Source organism: Drosophila willistoni (assembly GCF_018902025.1).
Source record: "Drosophila willistoni isolate 14030-0811.24 chromosome XR unlocalized genomic scaffold, UCI_dwil_1.1 Seg144, whole genome shotgun sequence".
Taxonomy (NCBI): domain Eukaryota; kingdom Metazoa; phylum Arthropoda; class Insecta; order Diptera; family Drosophilidae; genus Drosophila; species Drosophila willistoni.
The window spans coordinates 7,759,213-7,779,367 of NW_025814057.1; the positions used below are offsets into that span (position 1 = coordinate 7,759,213).

A 20,155-nucleotide genomic window follows, 5' to 3' on the forward strand; every position below is an offset into this window, starting at 1 on the left:
CAACAACATCATGATGTTGCCGAGAACGTACACCAGCAACAGTTGCTGTCACCAGAACACAATCAACATCATCATCAACACCAACAGCAACGGTAGGCCTCATATTCACGCTATAGCCATAACATCGACCAGGTTGCTGTCAGCTCAAGCTAATAAAATATTGCTAGCAACAACATTAGCAACACAAATTTAAAAAAGCAGCAGCAACAACACAAATCCCGGCAATTGCAAAGGTTGCCAAGCCACAGAACTATAGACTATAGCTATTTTTTGCTTATCAAATACGAGTTGCTTAATCATACGAAATTGCCGATGATCAAATGGAATGGAATCACAGCGTTCCAGTTCAAATCAGTGACCATTTCAACTGCTCTAAACGGCAACAATGGTGCATCGACAGCAACAACAGGACGTCCATTAACCCGATTAGGGTTTACACTTGGACTACGAAAGATAGTGAATAAAATATTCCGTCGAATGAGTTATTGTTAATCAAAATCGAATAAAAAATAGATAGACATATCGATTCCAACGAAAGGGATTCCAAAAACAAAACAGGTGATTCTTTTTTTGCAATCTTTTGAAAAGGTTTCGGCTAATTATAAATACACATTTTAAAAACAAAATGTGTCTCTGAAAAAAATCATTCAAAGTACAACAATTTCTATTTCGTTTGAGTTAAGTTTTTAATAGTCTTCAAAAATTGAAACAAAAAAGAATAAAGGGAAAACAAAAATATTTCATATATTAAATTTTTAATTTTTTCTGCATTTTTTTTGTTTGTTTTTTTTTTTTCTTTTTACTTTTTTACAATTCACGTTCTTTTCAGTGTCTTTTTTTTTTTTTGTTTTTGTTTTTTTGCCTTCATATCACATGCTTATTTATATGTATTATCTTTTACAATTCGGATTTTTTCCATTTACTATATACTAAATATAGAGAATAAAATGACAACAAGTTCTTCTAAAGAAGCGTTTAACATTAAAAAATAATTATTTTTGTTTTTTTAAACCTTTTAACTTATGAGAGATACGTATGTATATAATATATATATATATGTGTGTATATGTATGTATATCTTATATATTTGCTTGCCATATGTTTTGAGTTGATAATTCTATATGTTTATGTGAGAATCTTTCAAGTGAATTTTTCCTTTATTCATTTGAAGCGAAATTAAATACTTTTGAGTAACAAAATATGCCAATATTTTTCTCATGTGACTCACTTGGAAGATTCTCACACACATACATATTGTTAAATTCTTTAAGTTAACTGCTGCTGCAGCAATTACTCCTACTCCTCCTCATCGCTGTCCATGACAAAGAGTTTTTTACGAAGAAACGAAGTGTTATTTAATGATTTGGGTAATGATACATTATTCTGATCGACAAGTATATGATTAAAACTCCAAGATCGTAAATTTCGTGATGAATTCAAACTAAAATGATAAGGGAACAACGAAATTGTGTTAAATATTTTAATGATGAAAATATTTGGGGTTATATATTCACCTTTTGTCACGATGCTTGTGATTCAGGGGCGTTGAATTGATGGCAATGCCGGGTGAGCCTTGCGGTGATATATCGAATGCATCCTCTCTCGTTAGAAAATCTGATGTATAATAATCCCGATTTGCTATGGGCGTTGAGCCAACCAATTGCAATTCAATGTCTGGCACAGGCATAATGGGTGTGTTTGATAATTGATTATTGGTATTGGGATGGGGATTGGGATTGGCATTGCCATTACTGGGCGATGACGGGGGATAAGGAGTTGGTTTTAAACTGTCAGTCTGTTTTGAAGCCATTGGCAGCTTCAGGGGCTTATGAATATGTAGAATTTCCAAAAAATAGAATATATAACGATATGCCCAAATTTTCAAATTGCACATTTTTAGCCAGAAATATCGACTAGAACGACGAAAGCTTTTTGACTGCAAATAATAAAGTGGAAATTCCTGGTCAATGTTCTGCGATCTTGATCTCTCGACTTCATTTGCTCACCAAATAATTGAATGTCATTAGAGATTTCTCTCTCTGTTGCATTTGCTGCAGTCTGGGATGATTTAACAGCTCTTCCACTGTCGGCCTCTGCTGAGGATCGGGTGTCATCATGCTCTTAATAACCTGCTGGAGTTCCACAGAGATTTCTGCAAGAATTGAAGAAATTCTGAATGCAATTGCTCTTCTCCGTCCTCGCTTTTATGTATGACTTACTGTCTATAAACTCCTCGGGCAGGATGCCTTGACGTAGCTCATGCCATAGGGGGCCATTTGATGGCAAGTCCATGTAACAAGCCAATTCCAGCATGGCTATACCTAAACTAAATATATCTGCTGCCTTGGAGAATTGTCCCTGCAGTATCTCGGGTGCCATGTAACGTGAATCACCCTCGGTGGCATGATGACTGTTGGCCTTATCCACATCGATAACTAAACCGAAATCAGCCAATTTACATGTCTCCTCATCCTCGCCAATTAGTACATTGTCCAGCTTAATGTCCAAATGTATGAGATTGCGATCATGTAATGATTTGAGGCCACGCAATAAATCCAATAGAATATGCCAAATCCGCTCCTCAGCAATTTGATGCTGACACCGACATAGATACTGCTCCAGGCTCTCGCGGCATAATTCCATTTGCATGAAGAGGCGATCATATTGTTCCCAGGCTCGTATGAATCGTATGCAATTCTCGTGTCCCGAGAATTGTTCATACCGACGCACTTCCTCCAAGCGTTCCGATCGATATTGTTCGCCACGAAACAATTGCTTGGAGATTTTCACCGCATACATTTGGCCATCGGACCGATCTCGCACCTGAAACACTTCGCCAAATGAGCCTTCGCCCAGCTTGGCTAGACGTTCGAAACAGAGTTCGAAATGGCTGCTATTGCCAAAGGATGATGAGGAATTGGCATCGACATCTTCATTATTATTTGCGATTAGAGGCAGAGAGTGAGATGGGCTGGATGAGTTGGTTTCCCGAAACGAGATCGCATGGGCTAATTGTGAAGTGTTGTTAAAATTATATGGAGAGCCACCGCCTCCGCCTGGGCAGCCGCCACCGGTGCCGCTTCCCCCGCCGCCTACACCAGCAGCCGATGTGCCAGCAGTTAAGCTCAAGCCAACCGATGAGCTGCGATTTAAATTATTATTTTCACCCATTACATAGCTGCCACGTGCCTTGTACTTGGGTGGACGAAATCGGTTGCTATTTTCATGGCCATGAAACTGAAAGAAAACAAAGGATAACTATCTTTGTGTGTGCGTGCGTATGTTGGTGTGCCCGTATATGTGTGTGTGTGCGTGCGTGTAAACAGCGGCTTCAAACTTTGGCTGTTTGCATCATTTAAAAAAGCCACACCTACCTGTTTTTCCCGATGCTTTTTGTCATCTCTTAAATCTGGCACTGGTAGGCTGTGCATATCCATTAATTGAATTTCTTTCTTGGTTTTAACCAATTTAATTTTTTTTGCGGGTTTCCAAAGCGTTGCCAGATCGAACGATATGTGGACACTCAGTTTCACACAGTCGATAATATTTGCAAATAATCGATAATTATCAAAGCGTTGAGTTATCGATTGTACTTAATTAAAATAGTGGGTGGTAAATTAATAGGGGCGTATATGGCATATCAACAAACTTCTTAACTTACCTATATATTATTTTTATTAAACAAATGCATCGAAAATGGTTACCAGAAGCATAGACAGGTGAATATACATTTCTTACAATTTCTGGATCCCAAAAATGGTGAAATAATTTGCATATTGGCAATTGGCGGCAAATAAACTGCAAAATGGTTTTGTTATGCAACTTGGAAAAACTGTCGGCTGCGGCTTTTGTTTAAATTGCATTTGAATGAGCTACGGTTACATTGTATTTGTTGTTATTGACATACATACATATGTATATACTTGTCCCACTGCCGAGAAGATATCAAGGCCCATTGCCAGGTCAGAGATTGTGCCAAGGGTTGACCTTAAACTTGAACTTGCCATAGAAAGATAACTGTGATTGATAACTTTTCTCCTTCCCTCTCTCTCTCTCACTCCTTTTCTCTTTCTCTCTCTTTCTCATCTCTTTCAGCACCAACAAAGTGCCCACTTTTCATGTGATTCGTGAGGTTTACGACAGTTCAAATGCCCATGAAAGATTTGAGGCTGAGCTGGATAAGGCATTAGAGGCAAAAGTAGATTTCATAATCATAGAGCCTCCACGTCTAGGGGATGAGACAGGTAAGAAGACAGAGAGAATAATTAAAAGAGCGAGAGGATAAGGAGATAAAGTCGACTTTGATCCAACTCCTTGTTGTTGTTATTGCGATTTTCGTTGACAATTTGTTATCCATTTGTTGTAGGTCGTTGGATTTGGGTTGGCAATTGCCTACATAAGACTGCTGTGGCATCGGGCGCTGTCTCCTTGGTGGCCAGTTTACTGTGGCATGATCGTCCAGTGATTGCGGCCCCCGTGTGTGCCCTATCGCTCTTCTGCACCGGCCTATATACCGTCTCATGGAACTATGATCCCTGCTGTCAATATCAGGTGGAGAACAATGACAGCGTCTTGGAGAAATTACCTCTAACGGATGTCTCATCGCCTGTGATTCTGGGCTATAACCCAAATACAAAAACCAAATACTTACATCGTGGCTTCACCTTTCTATCGGCTGCACTTTGCGCCTGGCAAATTTGGCGTTCCTACAAGTAGTAGGAGCTAACGACCAGAAATATGAGATAGAAGAAGAAATATCCACAGCCCATTGCATTTGCTTTTTTTTTGTTTAATTGTTCAGGAATGTGCCACCCCCCCAATCCCCTTTCCACCTTTCTTTCCCATTCTCAACTCACAATCGTTTTGCGTCTGTTTATGTCTTTGATACATTTTTTTTTTAACTTGTCTCTATGGAATATGTTTAGAAAACGGAGTAAAGCAGACTAAACAAAATTTAGTAATGTGATCAGAAAATTCACTGTAAAAAATAATTAAGCAAGCAACAAAAAAAACTTAAATATTCTGTGTATAAATACAAGGTTAAAAAAAAAGGAAGAAAAGCAACCAACTAAAATAAAACATATAAATTATGATTGTTATTTAGAGATTAGCCAAGCGAAATAAAAAAGATGTGAATATACTGATATATATATATATATATATATAAATATACAAAAACAAAAAAAAACCAAAATAAAGTCCATAATTCTATTATGCAACCCCTAAAACAAACCAGGGCTGCAATTTTAACTTAAGTCCTAATTAGAATTCTCGAAACTCATCTGCCATATCATTAAAACGAGATTATTTTTAATAAATTTGGTATTTCAATAATAGATAAAACAACCAAAAACGAAAAACAAACAGTTAATTCTAAAATTTGACTTTAAAATGCAAATTTAGTCTTTAAAATTTTTACATTTTGAAAGTTTAATTCTATAAATTCAAAAAATAGCATGATTTAATATAATTTTTTTTTGTCTTTCGATATTAAACTCGGATTTCTTTTAACTTTTAGGGCAAAATTCTTTTCATTTCATTCAAAAGTTTTCCGCTAAAAATCATTTTGTAGAAAAACTTTTTGAATTTACATAATATGATATGAAGAAAAGCTTTTAAAAATCATTTTAACCAATTAAAATCTTTTATTATTCCAATAGAGATATTCTTGAACACTTCCGAGTATTTGAGGAAGTTTTCACAATTTGATACTCTTTTATTTTGTTGCTTTGTTTTTGTTTCGATAAGCTCTCGCCTATGATGAAAGCAAATGCCGCCTTGACTTGACTGTGTAATGTGACGCAGTTACTCATTTGGCATTTGCTCCATGCTCCATGGCTGCTCTTACTCTCTCTGGCCGACTCACTCTCACTCTCTAGTCCGAGTCGATCTGAATAATGCATTAATAGTATGCGGGAAGTGCTCAATGTGTTGTTCTCTCGTTAAAATCGGAATCAGAATTCAGTCGTTTCATAGATTTTGCGTGTAAAAGTAAAGAGCTCCGCATATCGATTAAATTGCAGCATTACACGAACACGAAAATGAAGCAGCCTTAACCAGTTAAAAGCTGTTGCCATAGAACTAGGACGCAGAGGGTCAGAAATTCACATGGAAACGGGCCAAAGAGTTATCACAGTGGGTAAGCCTCTGATTGATGCAGATAAGATATATACTAACATACATATATACAACAGATTCAAACTTTGACCACACGATGGTTTTTTTTTTTTGTTTAGCTAAAGCCTAATGCTGGCTTATCGTTCATTTTGTGTATTTGTTTATGGTTTTATCATAAAGTCTTCTAACATGTGACATTGTATTTTGCTCTATATATTCTATAGCTTCATGGCACAGCCACAATGGCAATGAGGAACAACAAATGGTGGAGGAGAAAGAGAAGTCGCAAGAGAAGGAAGAGGAATTGTTTATTGAAATCGGTTTGGCCAGTGAAGCTAATGAATCAACACCCCTATTAAGTAAACAAAGAGGAGCACAACGAACCACACTTCAACCCTCATCATCACCATCATCATCATCGCCAGGGAATTCATCCTCCATCTATATAGAAGAATGCCTGAATTGTCGCATTCTCGTATTCTTAAGCATGATCATAACTAGTCTGGGATTGGCCACATATTTACTTTGGAGACAATGTGAGTTTACTTTTTTCTAAAATCTCATATACGAAAGTCCAATCAATTCAATTGAAATAAAACTAAACAAGGAGAATAAGTGATTTCCTCTGATTACACAGCGAACGTGACTTTTGGTGTGTTTTGAGATATTTGTCATTGGAGTGGGAGGTTCGTTTTGATTTCTGAAAAGTCGATTGAGTCAATTTGATCGTCTATTTATAGGCATCACATTTTAAATAGCATTTAAGAGTTTAAGCTCCATCTCTCTTTCCCTTCTCAAAACAATAACCTTTGTTTGCATATCGTATTCGAAAACCTTATCCTATTTATTCTAATGCCTGATATTTTTATTATTTATATACAATTCAAAATTGAGTTTCCCAAGATTTGTCATCAGCTGACTTTATTGACAAAGATGCCAGTGCTAAAACTAGTTGAGAATTACAACCAAATAAAGCGTTTAGTTTCGTTTTCTAGCCACGCGTAAACCATTATATTTTTATTTTGTTTTCCTATTTGCAAAAAGTTGTAAAAATTTTTCTATAATCAAATGTTTAACAACTTTTAACCCTTTGATTGTTATCAGTTTTTGCTTTTAATTGATGTAAGCTGTGATTTAATATACAGTGAAACCTCGATATAACGAACTTCGTTATAACGAAAAACCCAATATAACGAATTTTTTGTTAAGTCCCTTGAAAGGACTAAGGTTTTACATTTCAGTACTTATAGCGAATCAATAGATATAACGAATAATTTTGCGATCCCCCTCAGATTCGTTATATCGAGGTTTCACTGTATACCTAAACTTATGAACTGATACTTACCTACAAAATTGCAATCTATTTGTATATAATTTGTGTTTTTTTTCGTTTTTTTTTTGGTTTAGCACATTTTCCCGACAAGGGTTATTCCCTTGAACTGATAGAGCATGATATTTGGAGTAATATTCCATTAAAAAGTCCAATTTTGTATGCCGATAATGTTAGAAATGTCTTCATAACCCACACAGCCAGCGAGGAGTGCTACGAGAATTGTATGGAACTACTTCACAGACTTCAAGTAAGTGCTTTTTAAATGAATTTATAATAGAAACAACTTGTGAGAGATATGTCAGACTATCTGAGAAAACACTTTTTGAATCTGAAGTTTTGGCCTACTTAATCAAGTTTAAGGAATCAGTTTTGCTTTTTTCTAATCTTTGATTCATCGATAAAGACTGAAAATTGGCATATGGGCCTTATTTTGAAAGTTTCAATGTTTATTGCCAATTGCAGTGCTGGAGGGCGGTGTGATCTTTAAGAGGCTGTAAATTTTGTGGATTTTTTATTGGTTTAGAGGTCGCTTAATCTGTCCCTGACTAATTCATGACTAATTCCAAACTGTATTCACAGAAGTTTCGTTTGGATGAGTTACCTTACAATTTCCTGATCACCAGCAATGGTCAGGCCTTCGAGGCTCGTGGCTGGCATTACGAAAGCAATTTTGCCCAACAAATACCCGAAGCTATATCTTTGGTGATAGCTTTGGTGGGTAATTTCACATCAATCTTACCCGATCGTTGTCAATTGCAGGCCATGGAGGCTTTGATAAGGGAATCCCATAAGCGTCATCGTCTACAAATGGCTTACAATCTGTTTGCCCTGAGGAACACCACCAGGCATACTCACGATGCGGAGAAATTGAGAGAGCAGATGGAGCTCTGGTCCAACTATAGAGGGGAATGGCTAATGAAATGAATGAAGAATCAAAAAATCAGCCCAAATTGCAAAAAAGTTATTCCTCTCGTTTATTGGTTTTTTTGTTTTTCTTTTGTGTATGATGACGTGAAAAAAAAATTAAGCGCAGGATTATATTTGAAAGCAAAAAAAAACAAAAAAACAAAAAACACTCCAATTAGGATGTGCCCACCGTAGAACAAAAAATGATAAGACAAGCGGAAAAAGCATAAAAGCGGACTAAAATAATTTCATGTAAATAGATAAATGTATGAAGATCGATCCTTCTCTGTCTGTGTCCAGCGCTCTAATCCTTTTGCTTTTTTTTATTTATTTATTTTTTTTTTTTTTTGTTTTGGGATACTCTAATCGAATTCCAATTTCCTAAAGCTGCCCTCAATCGATTCAATTTGTGATACGAAATTTGGTCCCGAACTTGATTTCTCGGAATTGAAACTGCTTCGCCGCTGTATGCCACGATCCGATAGCAATTGACTTTGATCCAGACCCAAGACCAAATCCCGTTTGGAGGCCAGTTCCTGTTTCCACAGTTCGATCATCTCACGCATGGGCATTGTGCCGCCCATTTCCAGAGGCAAACATTTGGCATCGACACTCTTCTGTAATTCCTTTTCGCTGGCATAGATAATGAGACGATTTTTCATTTTTGAACTGACACGATTTTTCACGAAATCAATTAACCACTTCAGTGTCGAGGGGACATTTATCAAATGGATCTCTTTATGTCGCAGCGGCAGACTCTGTTCGCCCCACTTGAAGATACGGGCAAATTCTGTGGGATTCCAATTGGTGACATGAGCGGTCGATACACCCGAAAAATCACCGACATGTGTCAAGCCTGTTATTTGGGTTTCCTGATCCTCCATCAGGCATTCGTAGGTCAAGAAATGTGCTTTGGCCTGATCGCAACTAGTATGCAATTTTGGATTCAATCCTTTGGCATTGATTATAACCACACGACGACCATGACGATCACGCTGTGGGGCAGCAAATATATAGCCCTGCTCAATGACATCGGCCAAACGGGGCTCCAGATAATCCAGTTTGGTGCTCATGTGTGGAAAGGTTCGACGTATGTTTAAATACTTGAGTAGCGTCTGCTCAGCCATCGGTACACTGAACTTCTTGGCGCGCAGAAAGCGCAACAGAAACGTATCATCACAGCGCACATTTTGTAGATCCTCATTCTTGATCACCCAATTTCGTAATTGTTCCAAGCTTTGCTCTCTGGTGCAACGATCCTCGCGTAGCTCGCGTTTGGCTATTTTCAATAGAGATTCGGACAATGGATTGGCTCCGCCTTCTTCGTCAACTACTTTGGTTTCCTTCATCGTGATCGGTTCGCTTGGATCTCTCTGTCTTGGGTTATTTTTTTTCTTCAAGTTTTTTCTTTTTATGGCTTAAATGGTGGCTGTCTATAAGTTGTTTTTTTTGTTTTGTGGTTAATCTGCAAAAGGGAGAGGCAAGAATGTGTGTGGTTAGACATGTAATTAGCTTTAAATTAGTTAAATAATTGAAATTTTTCATTCAAGTTTTGGTTTCTTTGGGATTTTTTGTGGTTTTACACGAACATTAATTACAAGTTTTAAATTGAAAAGAAATATATAATTTTCAAACTACTACAAAATCGACTCTTCTATTGAGAAATATATGCCAAAGAGATTGCTTCCAGTCATTTCATTTAAATTTTTAAGCCAAATTATATTTTAATTACATTAATTATACTTTTATGAATAAATTATTCGCTTAATCAAGTTGTTTTTCTTATTTGAGTTTTCAAAAACTTATTTTCAGTCTAATTTAAAGTGTAATAAATGTTGAATTTGATTCTAATGAGAATTTTAAGCATCACAAAATCAAAAAAGTTAACTTCGGATTACCTAAAGTTCATTAGAGCATTAAGTCTGAGGTACTATGTCAGAATACTATGACTATATACATATAAGTATTTGCACTAAATCGTAGCTTGAAAAGAAAATTTAATCAAAAATAGACGTAAAGTCGAACCCAAAGTAAAGTTCTATCTTATTTAACTGATTTGATGTCAAAAATATATATTTTAACTGAATTTAAAGGTTAAGGGAGTAGCCGTTTCTATTATTTTTTCCAGCATTGTATGCTATAATAGATCAGCACACAAAGAGAAGTCTTGCTGTCTTTTCACAGTGAATCTGTTAATGCTTTATAGCCAATTTCCCTAAGTTTTAGTTGTATTTTGATAAATGTTCTGTGTGCATCTGAAAGAATTTTAAATAGAGAGTTTTGTATTAAAAACTGAAAGACTTTTTAGCATAGAAACAAAAAGACAACATTGATGATATCATATAATTCAACTAAACTAAGAAAAGTGCTATATAAAAGTAACTAAATACTATTTACTGATATTTTGAGTTCAAAAATTGCACAGATCTATACTTTTAGGAAACTATAAAGTTTGTATGAGAGGTTCTAGAGATATTTTTAACGCTTAAGGTCACAATAAGTCTTCAAACTGAGACTTATTGTGACCTTAAGCGTTGAAAGTATCTCTAGAACATCCCATATAAACCACTTGATTTGCTAGAAGTCAAAGTAAAGGAGTCTACTACATGGTCAACATATTAATCACTGCTTAAAAGTTAAATAAAAAGTCATTATTAGTTAATTGGTGAGGCAATTATTTTAAAAATGAACATCTTCTCTGAAATTGAATCAAAGATTCCTTAGCAAAATCAATATGATTTGAGGCTAAAATGGTTTATGATTCTAGAGAATCGAAATTATCTGTTCTAACCTTTGTTTTTGTCTTAGAAAATCTTGCAGCCCATTGGAAGATGTTGACAAAATGTGTCACAATCTTTAGAAATCAACAATAATAATATGACTAATAAAAAACTAAAGGAACAGCACCCTAACATCTATTATTAGATGAGGTAAATTCATGTGACGTCTAAGCCACAAACAAGTGAAGTCTAAAAGTCACCAAAAGATGCAATGTAACAATTGATGGCTAAATATTGTCACACGTCTTAGAGGGGGGAAAATCCCTCAAAAAGCAAAATGCAAAAGTCATCGGAAAACATTTGCCGGATTCTTCTGCCAAAAAAAAAAAAACTTGTTCGATTTAAAAACATAAAGAAACCTTTTGTCACACAAACAAAAACCTAAATTAGTTCAAGGTCCAAGCAAGGTCCATCATAATCATCATCATCGACAGCTTCTTTGTAATTTGCAAATATTTGCTAATTAAAAACGCACAAACTAAAAAAAAAAAACCAAAGCGAAAAAAAATAAAACACACACAAAATGTAAATGAAATCAAAAGAAGAAAAAAAAAAAAAACTATATATCAAACAATGAAAAAAGATGTATAAATTATTTTTTCGCCTATGAACACACACACAACAATAGACAACAAGAGGGAGAGAGAGAGAGAGAGACACAGGGGTAAGCAACTTGGCAAATTAGTTCAAGTTCAAACCAAACCAAAAAAAAAAAGTTAGTTAAAGCGGGTCACAAGTTATAGATACAATAAGAGATAATTGATCGCCCGAAAAGTTTCAATGAATGAATGAAAAGAAAGAAAGAGTTCATTTGTTTGCGTTGACTTCTTCTTCTTGGTGTTTGCATAATCCATGGACAAGCTTAAACAAAGATATGAATTATATTACATATATTATATATATTTCGATCTTTCTTTCTTTTTGGCTTCCTTTTGATATGCCAGTTCCCAGCAGCATATGCAAATATTTTCGGGGTTTTTATTTGTATGTCTGGTGTCGTTTAATTGATTTATATTTATCCAAAAAAGATTTGCATTTTGTAAGTTGTTTTTGTTTTTTTTTTCTTTTTGATTTTCCATCAACTGAAAATGCGATTTCAAAATGTCAAATTAAGTAACTTGTTTCGCTCACTCTCCCTCTCTCTCTCTCTCTCTCTCTGTGTGTGTGTGTCTCTGTCTCTGTCTCTGTCTAAGTCTCCTAGAGGAGATTTCCCAACTTGTCTTGCAGTGACTTGAAGATTTTCTTTTTGATTTTGATTTCATTTGCGGTTTTTCATTAAAAAAAAAAAGAATACCAAAAAAAATTAAAGACACACTTCACTTCATTAATTTGTATTTGTTTTTCTTTTATCATTTTTTTTTGCACTCACTTAATATAGCTATTATTTGGATTTGATCCTTATTTATATATGTGTGTATATATTGTGACTATATATTGGTTTTAGGTTTTATGTCAGACAATCTTTCGTATCGACGTGTACTACGTCCAACTCACGCGAGGTCCGAACAACGAATGACGCTGTGTGGAGGCTTCGAACAATCCAAAACAACCAAAAAAGAGTTAACAAAAAAAAAAAACACAACACAAAAACAACAACAAGAAAATGTTAAAAGAAATTAACTGGATTATATAATGCCCACACACACACATACACACTCACTCAAACACACATATACACACACTCGATATAGTAGAGTCAGAGACGAATGCAATCTGATCGGTTGGTAAATTTTTTTTCTGCTGCTGCTGCTGCTGCATGGAGTGAACAAGTTTTTTTTTTCATTTTCGAAAACTCAAAAACCGAAAGTGCGACGCGCGTCGCAAATAGTACACAAACCTTTGGCAGCTTCAGACTGCCTACAAAAACGCCATCAAAGGTAGCCCCCAGACCACAGGAAACAGTAGGCATTCAGTAAGATGGAGTAGCCATCACTTTAAAGATCTCTGCTCGATAAGCTGGTGAGATCTTGTAACAGATATTGGCAACTTTTTCCTAAACAAATTTTAAAGATTTTAACCCCATTTTGAAAGTTTCTTTCTTTTAATAATCGAAGATCGAAGTAACTTTGATATAAATTTCAAGGGAAAATAACAATTATTATTATTTCTCTTCTATTTTCAAAGATTCTTGAGATGAGTTTATTTTTTGATTAATTTGAAATATTTTTGCTTGAAAAGAAGCTTTTGAAACTTGAAAATCAATTCATGATTCAAATTATTCTCCTTCTTTACTATTTCATTTATCTGAAAAGTTAAGGATGATTTTTGGAACTTCAACATTTTTAAAGATTTGAACGATACAAATTTTTCAAAAGGTTTAATTTACAATTAATCTTCATTATCTTTAAGGTTAAGAAACTAATTTCTAACTAACTAATTTCATGCATACTCTAGACATTACCCAAGACTTATTGCAATATGTTTATAGAAAATGTTATATATTTTTAAAGCCTAACACTAATCGGCGTCACCAAAGCTTAAAACTTTTTGACTTCATGAAACTTTTTCATCCATTACAACTATAGTACATTTTCTCTCAAATAACTAACCAACACTGATTTCACATCGGGGTCACCAAAGCTTAAAACTTGTTGACTTTATGGCATTCTGGAGTTGCCAATGAAACATTTTTCTTAGCAATGTACTGAACACTATACATATATTTCTTTAAATTTCCATTCAATACAAACTTTACATCGGGGTCACCAAATCTGGAATCATCATCAATCCAGCATTTCTTTTAAGTATTGTATTAGATGTAAATATAGATTTTAATGGCTAACCAACACTTTCCGCACATCGGAGTTACCACAAACTTAAAGTTTGGGATCTTCCATTTAATAATTTCTTTTATCCATGTAATTGAGTATTCACTGTACTCGTATTACAGCGGCTGTTGCTGCGGCTGCTGTTGCTGTGGCTGCTGGTTGGTTGGTTAGGCAATTCCTAAAAATTCAGTCAGTTGGCCAGTGGCGTCGGTAAATCAGGTTCGCTAGCGGTTTTATTTTTACTCATTTTCAACTTTTAACTCTTTTTTTTTTCTTTTCTTTGGTTCCCCCCCATTTTTTGTTGTTGTTGTGTGCGTTTTTTTTTTAATTTTTCGTTTTCTTCATCTTTCTCTATCTCACTCTCTTTAACTATTGTCTTTGTTAGTTGTTTTGCCATTTGCCTTTTCATGCCTATTTCACTTTTGAACATTAATGATTAGGCTCATTGAAAACATTGCTCATGGCGAATACTACCATACTACAGGGAGATGAAATTTGCATTTTCATGGCACAGGCATTCCGAGAGATTGAGATATAGCTGAAAACAACCTTGAAAATGCAATACCCACGATGCCAATGATGATGATGATGATGATGCCTATGCCGATGCCGATGCTGATGCTGATGATGGTGTCTAATGATCTTGTTTTTTATTTTGTTTATTTTATTTTTTTTGATGCACGAGCTCAAAACTTTTAAACAAAGTCATCGTTGAAAACATGAATTCGAAATTGAATTTTGATTTGTGAATTTTTTTCTTTTTCTTTTTTTGGGATGTTTAAACAATTGTGGAAACCCTCTGAGCTCATCGTTATGATAAAGGGGGAAATAGCGTTGGTTTTCATTGTTTATCTCATTTCAGGGACATTCGATATGCGATTGCCCAATCCACAGGGCGTAGGTATGCATTTTTCTTGCATTTAATTCAATGATCATTGGATCGATCAGTGGGCGCGATTGCGTTTATTGGGGTCTCTCTCTCTTTTTCTGACTCTGGGTTTGGGAACGGATGTGTTAAAATTTTGATTAGTCCAAAAAGTCATTTTGATTGCAGTCCCGGAGTGTGAGAAATTGATTGTCTTGGGCGTGTGTTTGTGATAATTATGTGGGCTGATCATGTTGTTGATGAGACAGTTTTTCAATGTCAATTGCTGATTAGTCCGAGGAAATGTTAATTGAGCTAACAAAAAAATTAGGCTAATAGAAGGCAGAAAAAAAAGAAGATCAGCTCAAGTTGTGCAAGGGAACGATTAAACTGTTGACTGAATGAAGACCCAAAATGCTAATTGGAAGGGTTATATAAGTTAATAAAGTACATCAATCAAAGTTAATATAACAAATTTTCAATAGTCTAGAAATAATACTTGACATGGTCTAAAAAGAAAGTTTTATTGGAAAACCAAAAGAAAGGATTCAAAAAGAAATAGGAAATTACATTTTAATATTTAAGTTTAGTTGAAACCATTTCTATTTGCTCTCAATTTAGTTAAAACCTTTTTGAAACATTAATGTCAAACTCAACTTGTTTTATCTTCAAATTCCAGTCGCCTTTGCTTTTATATCTGTTTTCCAACACTGTTCAAAGGATAAAATACTTACAAAAGTAAAGTATTTCAACTATAAACTATTGTTTCAGTCTATTGACTCTATGAATCGTTTTTTTTAACTTTAACTATAACTTGACTATGTTTTTATGCTTAAATTCCAAGGAATGCAGAGAATATTCTATATTAGATTTACTTTGCTTTGCAACACTGTGCAAACAATAACATATACAGGTATTTCAATTAGGAAAATATAAAATGAACTCCAAAGAAGATCAGGGAATGTAATCAGCTGCATAAATTTCTCAAATTTAAAAAAAAAAGAATAACCTGCTTAAAAGATTTTATTACAGTTCACTGGTTTTTGGATACTTTTCTAACGGAGATGAGAACATAAAGATGAGAACAATATTTATCAAAGTTAAAGACCTCAAATAAGTGAACTTTTGAAACTATTTCCAAATTATATGTTACTCTAAAATTGATATTCCTTTTTTTTAGGGGGGAGTGGCGGGGTATAATGTGCCTAGCCCAATCCTAAAGTTTAGTACAACCTTCATTTTGTTCAAGTCCCTGACCAGTTAAACTGGCTAACTGGCTGAATGACCTACTCAACAAGACCAAGATCCACATTTATTATTTTCAACATTTTATTTTAAAACATTTTCTTGTTGGTTTTTTGTTTCGTTTTCATTATTATTATATTACCATGTGCTGCTCGGTGTTTCGTTGAGTATGTGTAATAATGCTCACTCATTGTTGGCACGTTTTCTTTAAATATTTTTACACAGTTTGTTTTTTTTGTCTTTTTTCACTGGGGTATAACGAGTTTACATCTTTTTGGTGGTGGCGGTGATCATGATGGTGGAGGTAGTCATCGCAGTCGTCGTGGTCGACGTTGTCCAATTGCTCCACATCAGCTGATGATGGTAAGTTATAAAAAGAGAGATGCCGCTCCACACAATGCGAACAATAATAATTTTTAATAAACACATTACACAGAGCTGAGTTTGGTTTCTTTTTTCCCCCCCTTTTTTTTTTGCGCCAGACAAAACAATTGGCAACAAGTTTCAGTTAGCAGGTGGAGAGTGGAGGTGGAATTGGAGTTGGAGGAGGAGAAGAAGGCGCTGACGAAGCTGGGAATGCAGTTGCCGCTAAAGTTGGTGTTCAAATGGGAGTTGGAGAGGGGAAAAACCTTAATTTTATTTTCGAAATTCCATTACATGCTATCGTAGTTAGACACACTAGATTACTTTGTTGATTTTGTAAATACACTGTCCGACAGTTAGTTAGATCATTATATGTAAGTGTTTTACTTGTCGAAGGTCTGCTCTGGCTCGTAACCAGAAATGAGCTACCGCTACAAGAGCTCAAAGTTGAATAGCCAGTAAACAATTTATCCAAGAAGATCCCTTTAGATTTGTATCTATTCCTTATTTGAATTCATTGACCCAAAGTTACTTTAAGCGTTTTTTGGATTCAAACAGTTTTTAATGTTCCCAAATGATCCTCAATTTTGTTAAGCTATTACCTAATCCTAGATAGTCGATGTTTGTCCTAGATAGTCGATGTTTGACGACATAGGAAGACGCCATTTTCAGAGTTGACGTGTTTTCAACAAATTGATAAATCTAAAAGTCTTATTTCATATAATTTCATAAACGATTAAATCAACAAGTTAAAGGTATTTGAAAATTGAAAAAATTTTAAAGAACTTTCTTAAGTTGATAGAAGTTAGTCGAATACGAACAATGATCTGAACTTTCAAAAAAAAAAATCCATGACTTTCTAGAGTTAAACAAATTTTGTAATTTTTCAAACAGTTTTCTTTAAGAATTTGACAAAAATGAAGTTATAATAGGTACAAGTTTTTCTTTATTAAAGATACTAAATCGAAATAGGAAAGAGAAATCGTTATTCTTTACTTTATAATGACATTAAATAAATTATAATGTACACATAATCAAATTGAGGATACAATATAATAAACTTGATAAGAAAGAAGAAAAATTTTTAGCCTAGGAATATTAGAAAGTTTTGACCAATGAAATTACGTACTTATATGAACAATTGTTACGTATACGCCCCATTGGTAATAGAATATAAAGACATAAACAAGTCCTAGATATGAAGTCTAAATGAAATTTCTTGCAAATAATTAGTAAACAACTAAAAGAATCAACTGAACCATTTTCAAATATGACAAACGTTTTTGGTTTTCAAATTTTCAAGTTTTCCAACTCAAAACAAACCCAAGTGTTTTTTAGTTGAAATTTACAATCAAATTTCATTCTATTTATGCAAAAACTAGAACAAAACTTGTTCAAAATTTTGTGAAATTACAAAGTTCAATATAAAAATATACTAAGAGATATCTGAATGCAATATCTAAAGATTCATATGTTTATTTTTTTTTTTGTTGTACTCTTTTGAAGTAATTGAAGAATATATAGTTACGCTTCCAGAGGGAGAATATAATGAACAAGATGTCTTGATTACTAAAATCATTAAATAAATTAAATCATTATAGAAAATTGCATGTAGAAAGATATTAGATTTTTTTTTGTTTTACGAGTATCTTAACATCAAAGTAACATATGTATTTCCGCAACTAAATGATAATTCATAGAATGCCAATTTAAGGCGTTGGAGTAAACATAAAAGATTATATCATTTAAGGGCATAGAGCCCTAGGGCTTGTTCAATTAATCATGGTCTCCAGTCCCTCGTGTTGGTAACATTTTCTGTTTTAATATACATATACATAGTTGTAGTTGGTTTTTGTGCCATAATTAACAGCATATAGAAATACAGCTTATGGTAGCTTAATTATCATTACGAAAATGGCCAAACAACAAATTGGTATCATCTTTTTTTTTTCTTCTTCTCGTTTAAGCCCTAAAGCAAGAGTCGCACACGCACACCAAAATGTCTATTGACCCCACCGATCCAAAAATGGATAACCCTATGGACAAGTAAGATTTGGTTTCGGTGTTTTGTTTTTTTTTTTTTTTGCATATCATTTTGGGGATCCACATAGATACGAGTCGATAGAATGTAATTTATCATTGGGCAATCTCTTATATATGGTCATCCCTGTCGGTGGGCGTCAATAATAAACAGAAAACTATATATGTATATATATATATGTAATATAAATATGTATGGTAAATATTTACTTAATACGTAGAAAAATGAAAAATCAACGAAATCCGACCAACTAGTACTTACTTAGGTCTCTCTCTCTCTCTCTGTCTGTCTCCTCTTTCTGTCTATCTTTTTTATTTCGTTGTTGATTTTAGCTTTTTGTTTATTTCGCCAACAGTTGATTATAATTACACAAGATACAAGACAACAAAATGCCGTCGAACTGCACTCGAGCGATACCACCAACCAGCCAGCCAGCCAGCGATACACTCTCTTGTCATAAATACCATGGAAAATGTTTAAACTATAATTACACTTAAATTGTTCAGTTGTGTTCTTACCTCAAATTGATTTCGTTTTTTGTCTCTCAATTGGCTTTAAAATTTTGAATTTCCGTTACAAACACACACACACAAGAAAAAAACAAAATAAACAACCAAAACTCGCGTTACAAGCTGTCGAACAAACGTCTGCAATGTCTAAAGGTTTAAAGCAGAATCAAACAAAGCTTACATATTGTTGGCCAAAAACCAACATCATTATATCTATGATAGAGAGCGAGAGCGATAGAGAGAGAGAGACAGAGAGAGAGAGAGATAAACTCTATACTAATTGTTCAAAGAGTAAGCCATAAAGATGAAAAAAAATTTGTTTTTTTCATATATCATTAATATTTTGTTTCTTTCTTTTAAATAACAGAAACCAGTTTTTAAATTTACCGCCAAAGTTGTAACTAAGCTTTACTTATCATAGCTCTGTTAAGCTCGATCAGTGTTGAGTAATATGCTTAAGATTTGGATCAATCTTTAAGGATCACAACTTCTTTGTTTCGTTTCTCTTTCTGCTTATCCTTGCCTTGAATCTCTATCTTTGGATGTTTAGATATGAGAATTAGATTAGTAATATTTCTTGAGTATTTAATTAGAATTTGATCTAATTCGAAGTTAATCAAAACTGGGTGCTAGCTGTCTTGATGGTTAGTTGATGGAGGCGAAGTCTTTGCACTTATTAAGAAGGCGCCTAAGCGTATGCACTTAAAAAACAAATCGGCTGCAATTTGTTGGAATTCCCAACTAGTTATAGCCTTAAAAATATGTTCTCACCCTCACAACTCTGTAGTTTACTGATTTATGAATATGATAATACAATTTGCTTACCTTTTAAAAATCTTATATATTTGCAATAAACCCTCAAATGTCAAATTTAAGGGTAAAGACCAAAATGTTTTCATTAAATTTGATTTTTTCATACGCTCGATGGTTGATTTCTATAATTAAATCATCTTAATAATGTTAATTTTTATTATTTTTTTTAAATGTTTCGCTTTTTTTTTATTACACAAAGATAGTACATATAAACAATTACAAATAGCAAATGCATAATTGATTTATTATATAAACCTAGCTACTTAAACGATTAATATTACACCATCAGACATTTATATATAGGTATATATATTTCCATTTATATATATTTTAATAATCATATTTATGTTTTTCTTTTTCATTTTGCTGCTGTTGCATCAAATGCTTTTTTAATGAACTAACAAAATGCTCGAAC

General features: G+C 34.1%; 4 protein-coding genes across 8 annotated transcripts; 2 read left to right on the top strand and 2 right to left on the bottom strand.

Moving 5' to 3' along the window:
- Positions 1-1,036: 1,036 nt before the first annotated feature.
- On the bottom strand, positions 1,037-3,524 carry LOC6639388 (membrane-associated tyrosine- and threonine-specific cdc2-inhibitory kinase). Its single transcript, XM_023180764.2, has 5 exons — positions 3,375-3,524; positions 2,220-3,237; positions 2,007-2,152; positions 1,515-1,936; positions 1,037-1,441 (listed from the first exon to the last, which is right to left on the bottom strand). The coding sequence occupies exons 1-5, from the start codon at positions 3,435-3,437 to the stop codon at positions 1,297-1,299; spliced, it is 1,794 nt and encodes a 597-aa protein (XP_023036532.1). The 5' UTR covers positions 3,438-3,524; the 3' UTR covers positions 1,037-1,296.
- An 88-nt stretch (positions 3,525-3,612) lies between these two features.
- On the top strand, positions 3,613-5,318 carry LOC6639387 (transmembrane protein 11 homolog, mitochondrial). The gene is made up of 3 exons (XM_002061963.4): positions 3,613-3,719; positions 4,096-4,244; positions 4,367-5,318. Exons 1-3 carry the CDS (start codon positions 3,697-3,699, stop codon positions 4,714-4,716), a joined length of 522 nt encoding a protein of 173 aa, XP_002061999.1. The 5' UTR covers positions 3,613-3,696; the 3' UTR covers positions 4,717-5,318.
- A 653-nt stretch (positions 5,319-5,971) lies between these two features.
- Positions 5,972-19,046, top strand: LOC6638763 (peptidoglycan-recognition protein LD). 5 transcript variants are annotated; one of them, XR_006954707.1, is made up of 5 exons: positions 5,978-6,139; positions 6,342-6,653; positions 7,525-7,697; positions 18,345-18,423; positions 18,774-19,046. XR_006954707.1 is itself a non-coding variant. In XM_023181658.2 (4 exons), exons 1-4 carry the CDS (start codon positions 6,109-6,111, stop codon positions 18,876-18,878), a joined length of 621 nt encoding a protein of 206 aa, XP_023037426.1. In that variant the 5' UTR covers positions 5,972-6,108; the 3' UTR covers positions 18,879-19,046. The 5 variants fall into 5 exon arrangements, 4 of the variants coding, with proteins under 4 accessions (XP_023037426.1, XP_023037425.1, XP_002061998.1 ...); XM_023181658.2 differs by lacking the exon at positions 18,345-18,423 and having other exon boundaries at positions 5,972-6,139; XM_023181657.2 differs by lacking the exons at positions 18,345-18,423; positions 18,774-19,046 and adding an exon at positions 8,030-8,477 and having other exon boundaries at positions 5,975-6,135.
- LOC6638762 (alpha-tocopherol transfer protein-like) lies at positions 8,485-9,894 on the bottom strand. The gene has a single exon (XM_023181655.2). It carries the CDS (start codon positions 9,703-9,705, stop codon positions 8,719-8,721), a length of 987 nt encoding a protein of 328 aa, XP_023037423.1. The 5' UTR covers positions 9,706-9,894; the 3' UTR covers positions 8,485-8,718.
- Positions 19,047-20,155: the final 1,109 nt, after the last annotated feature.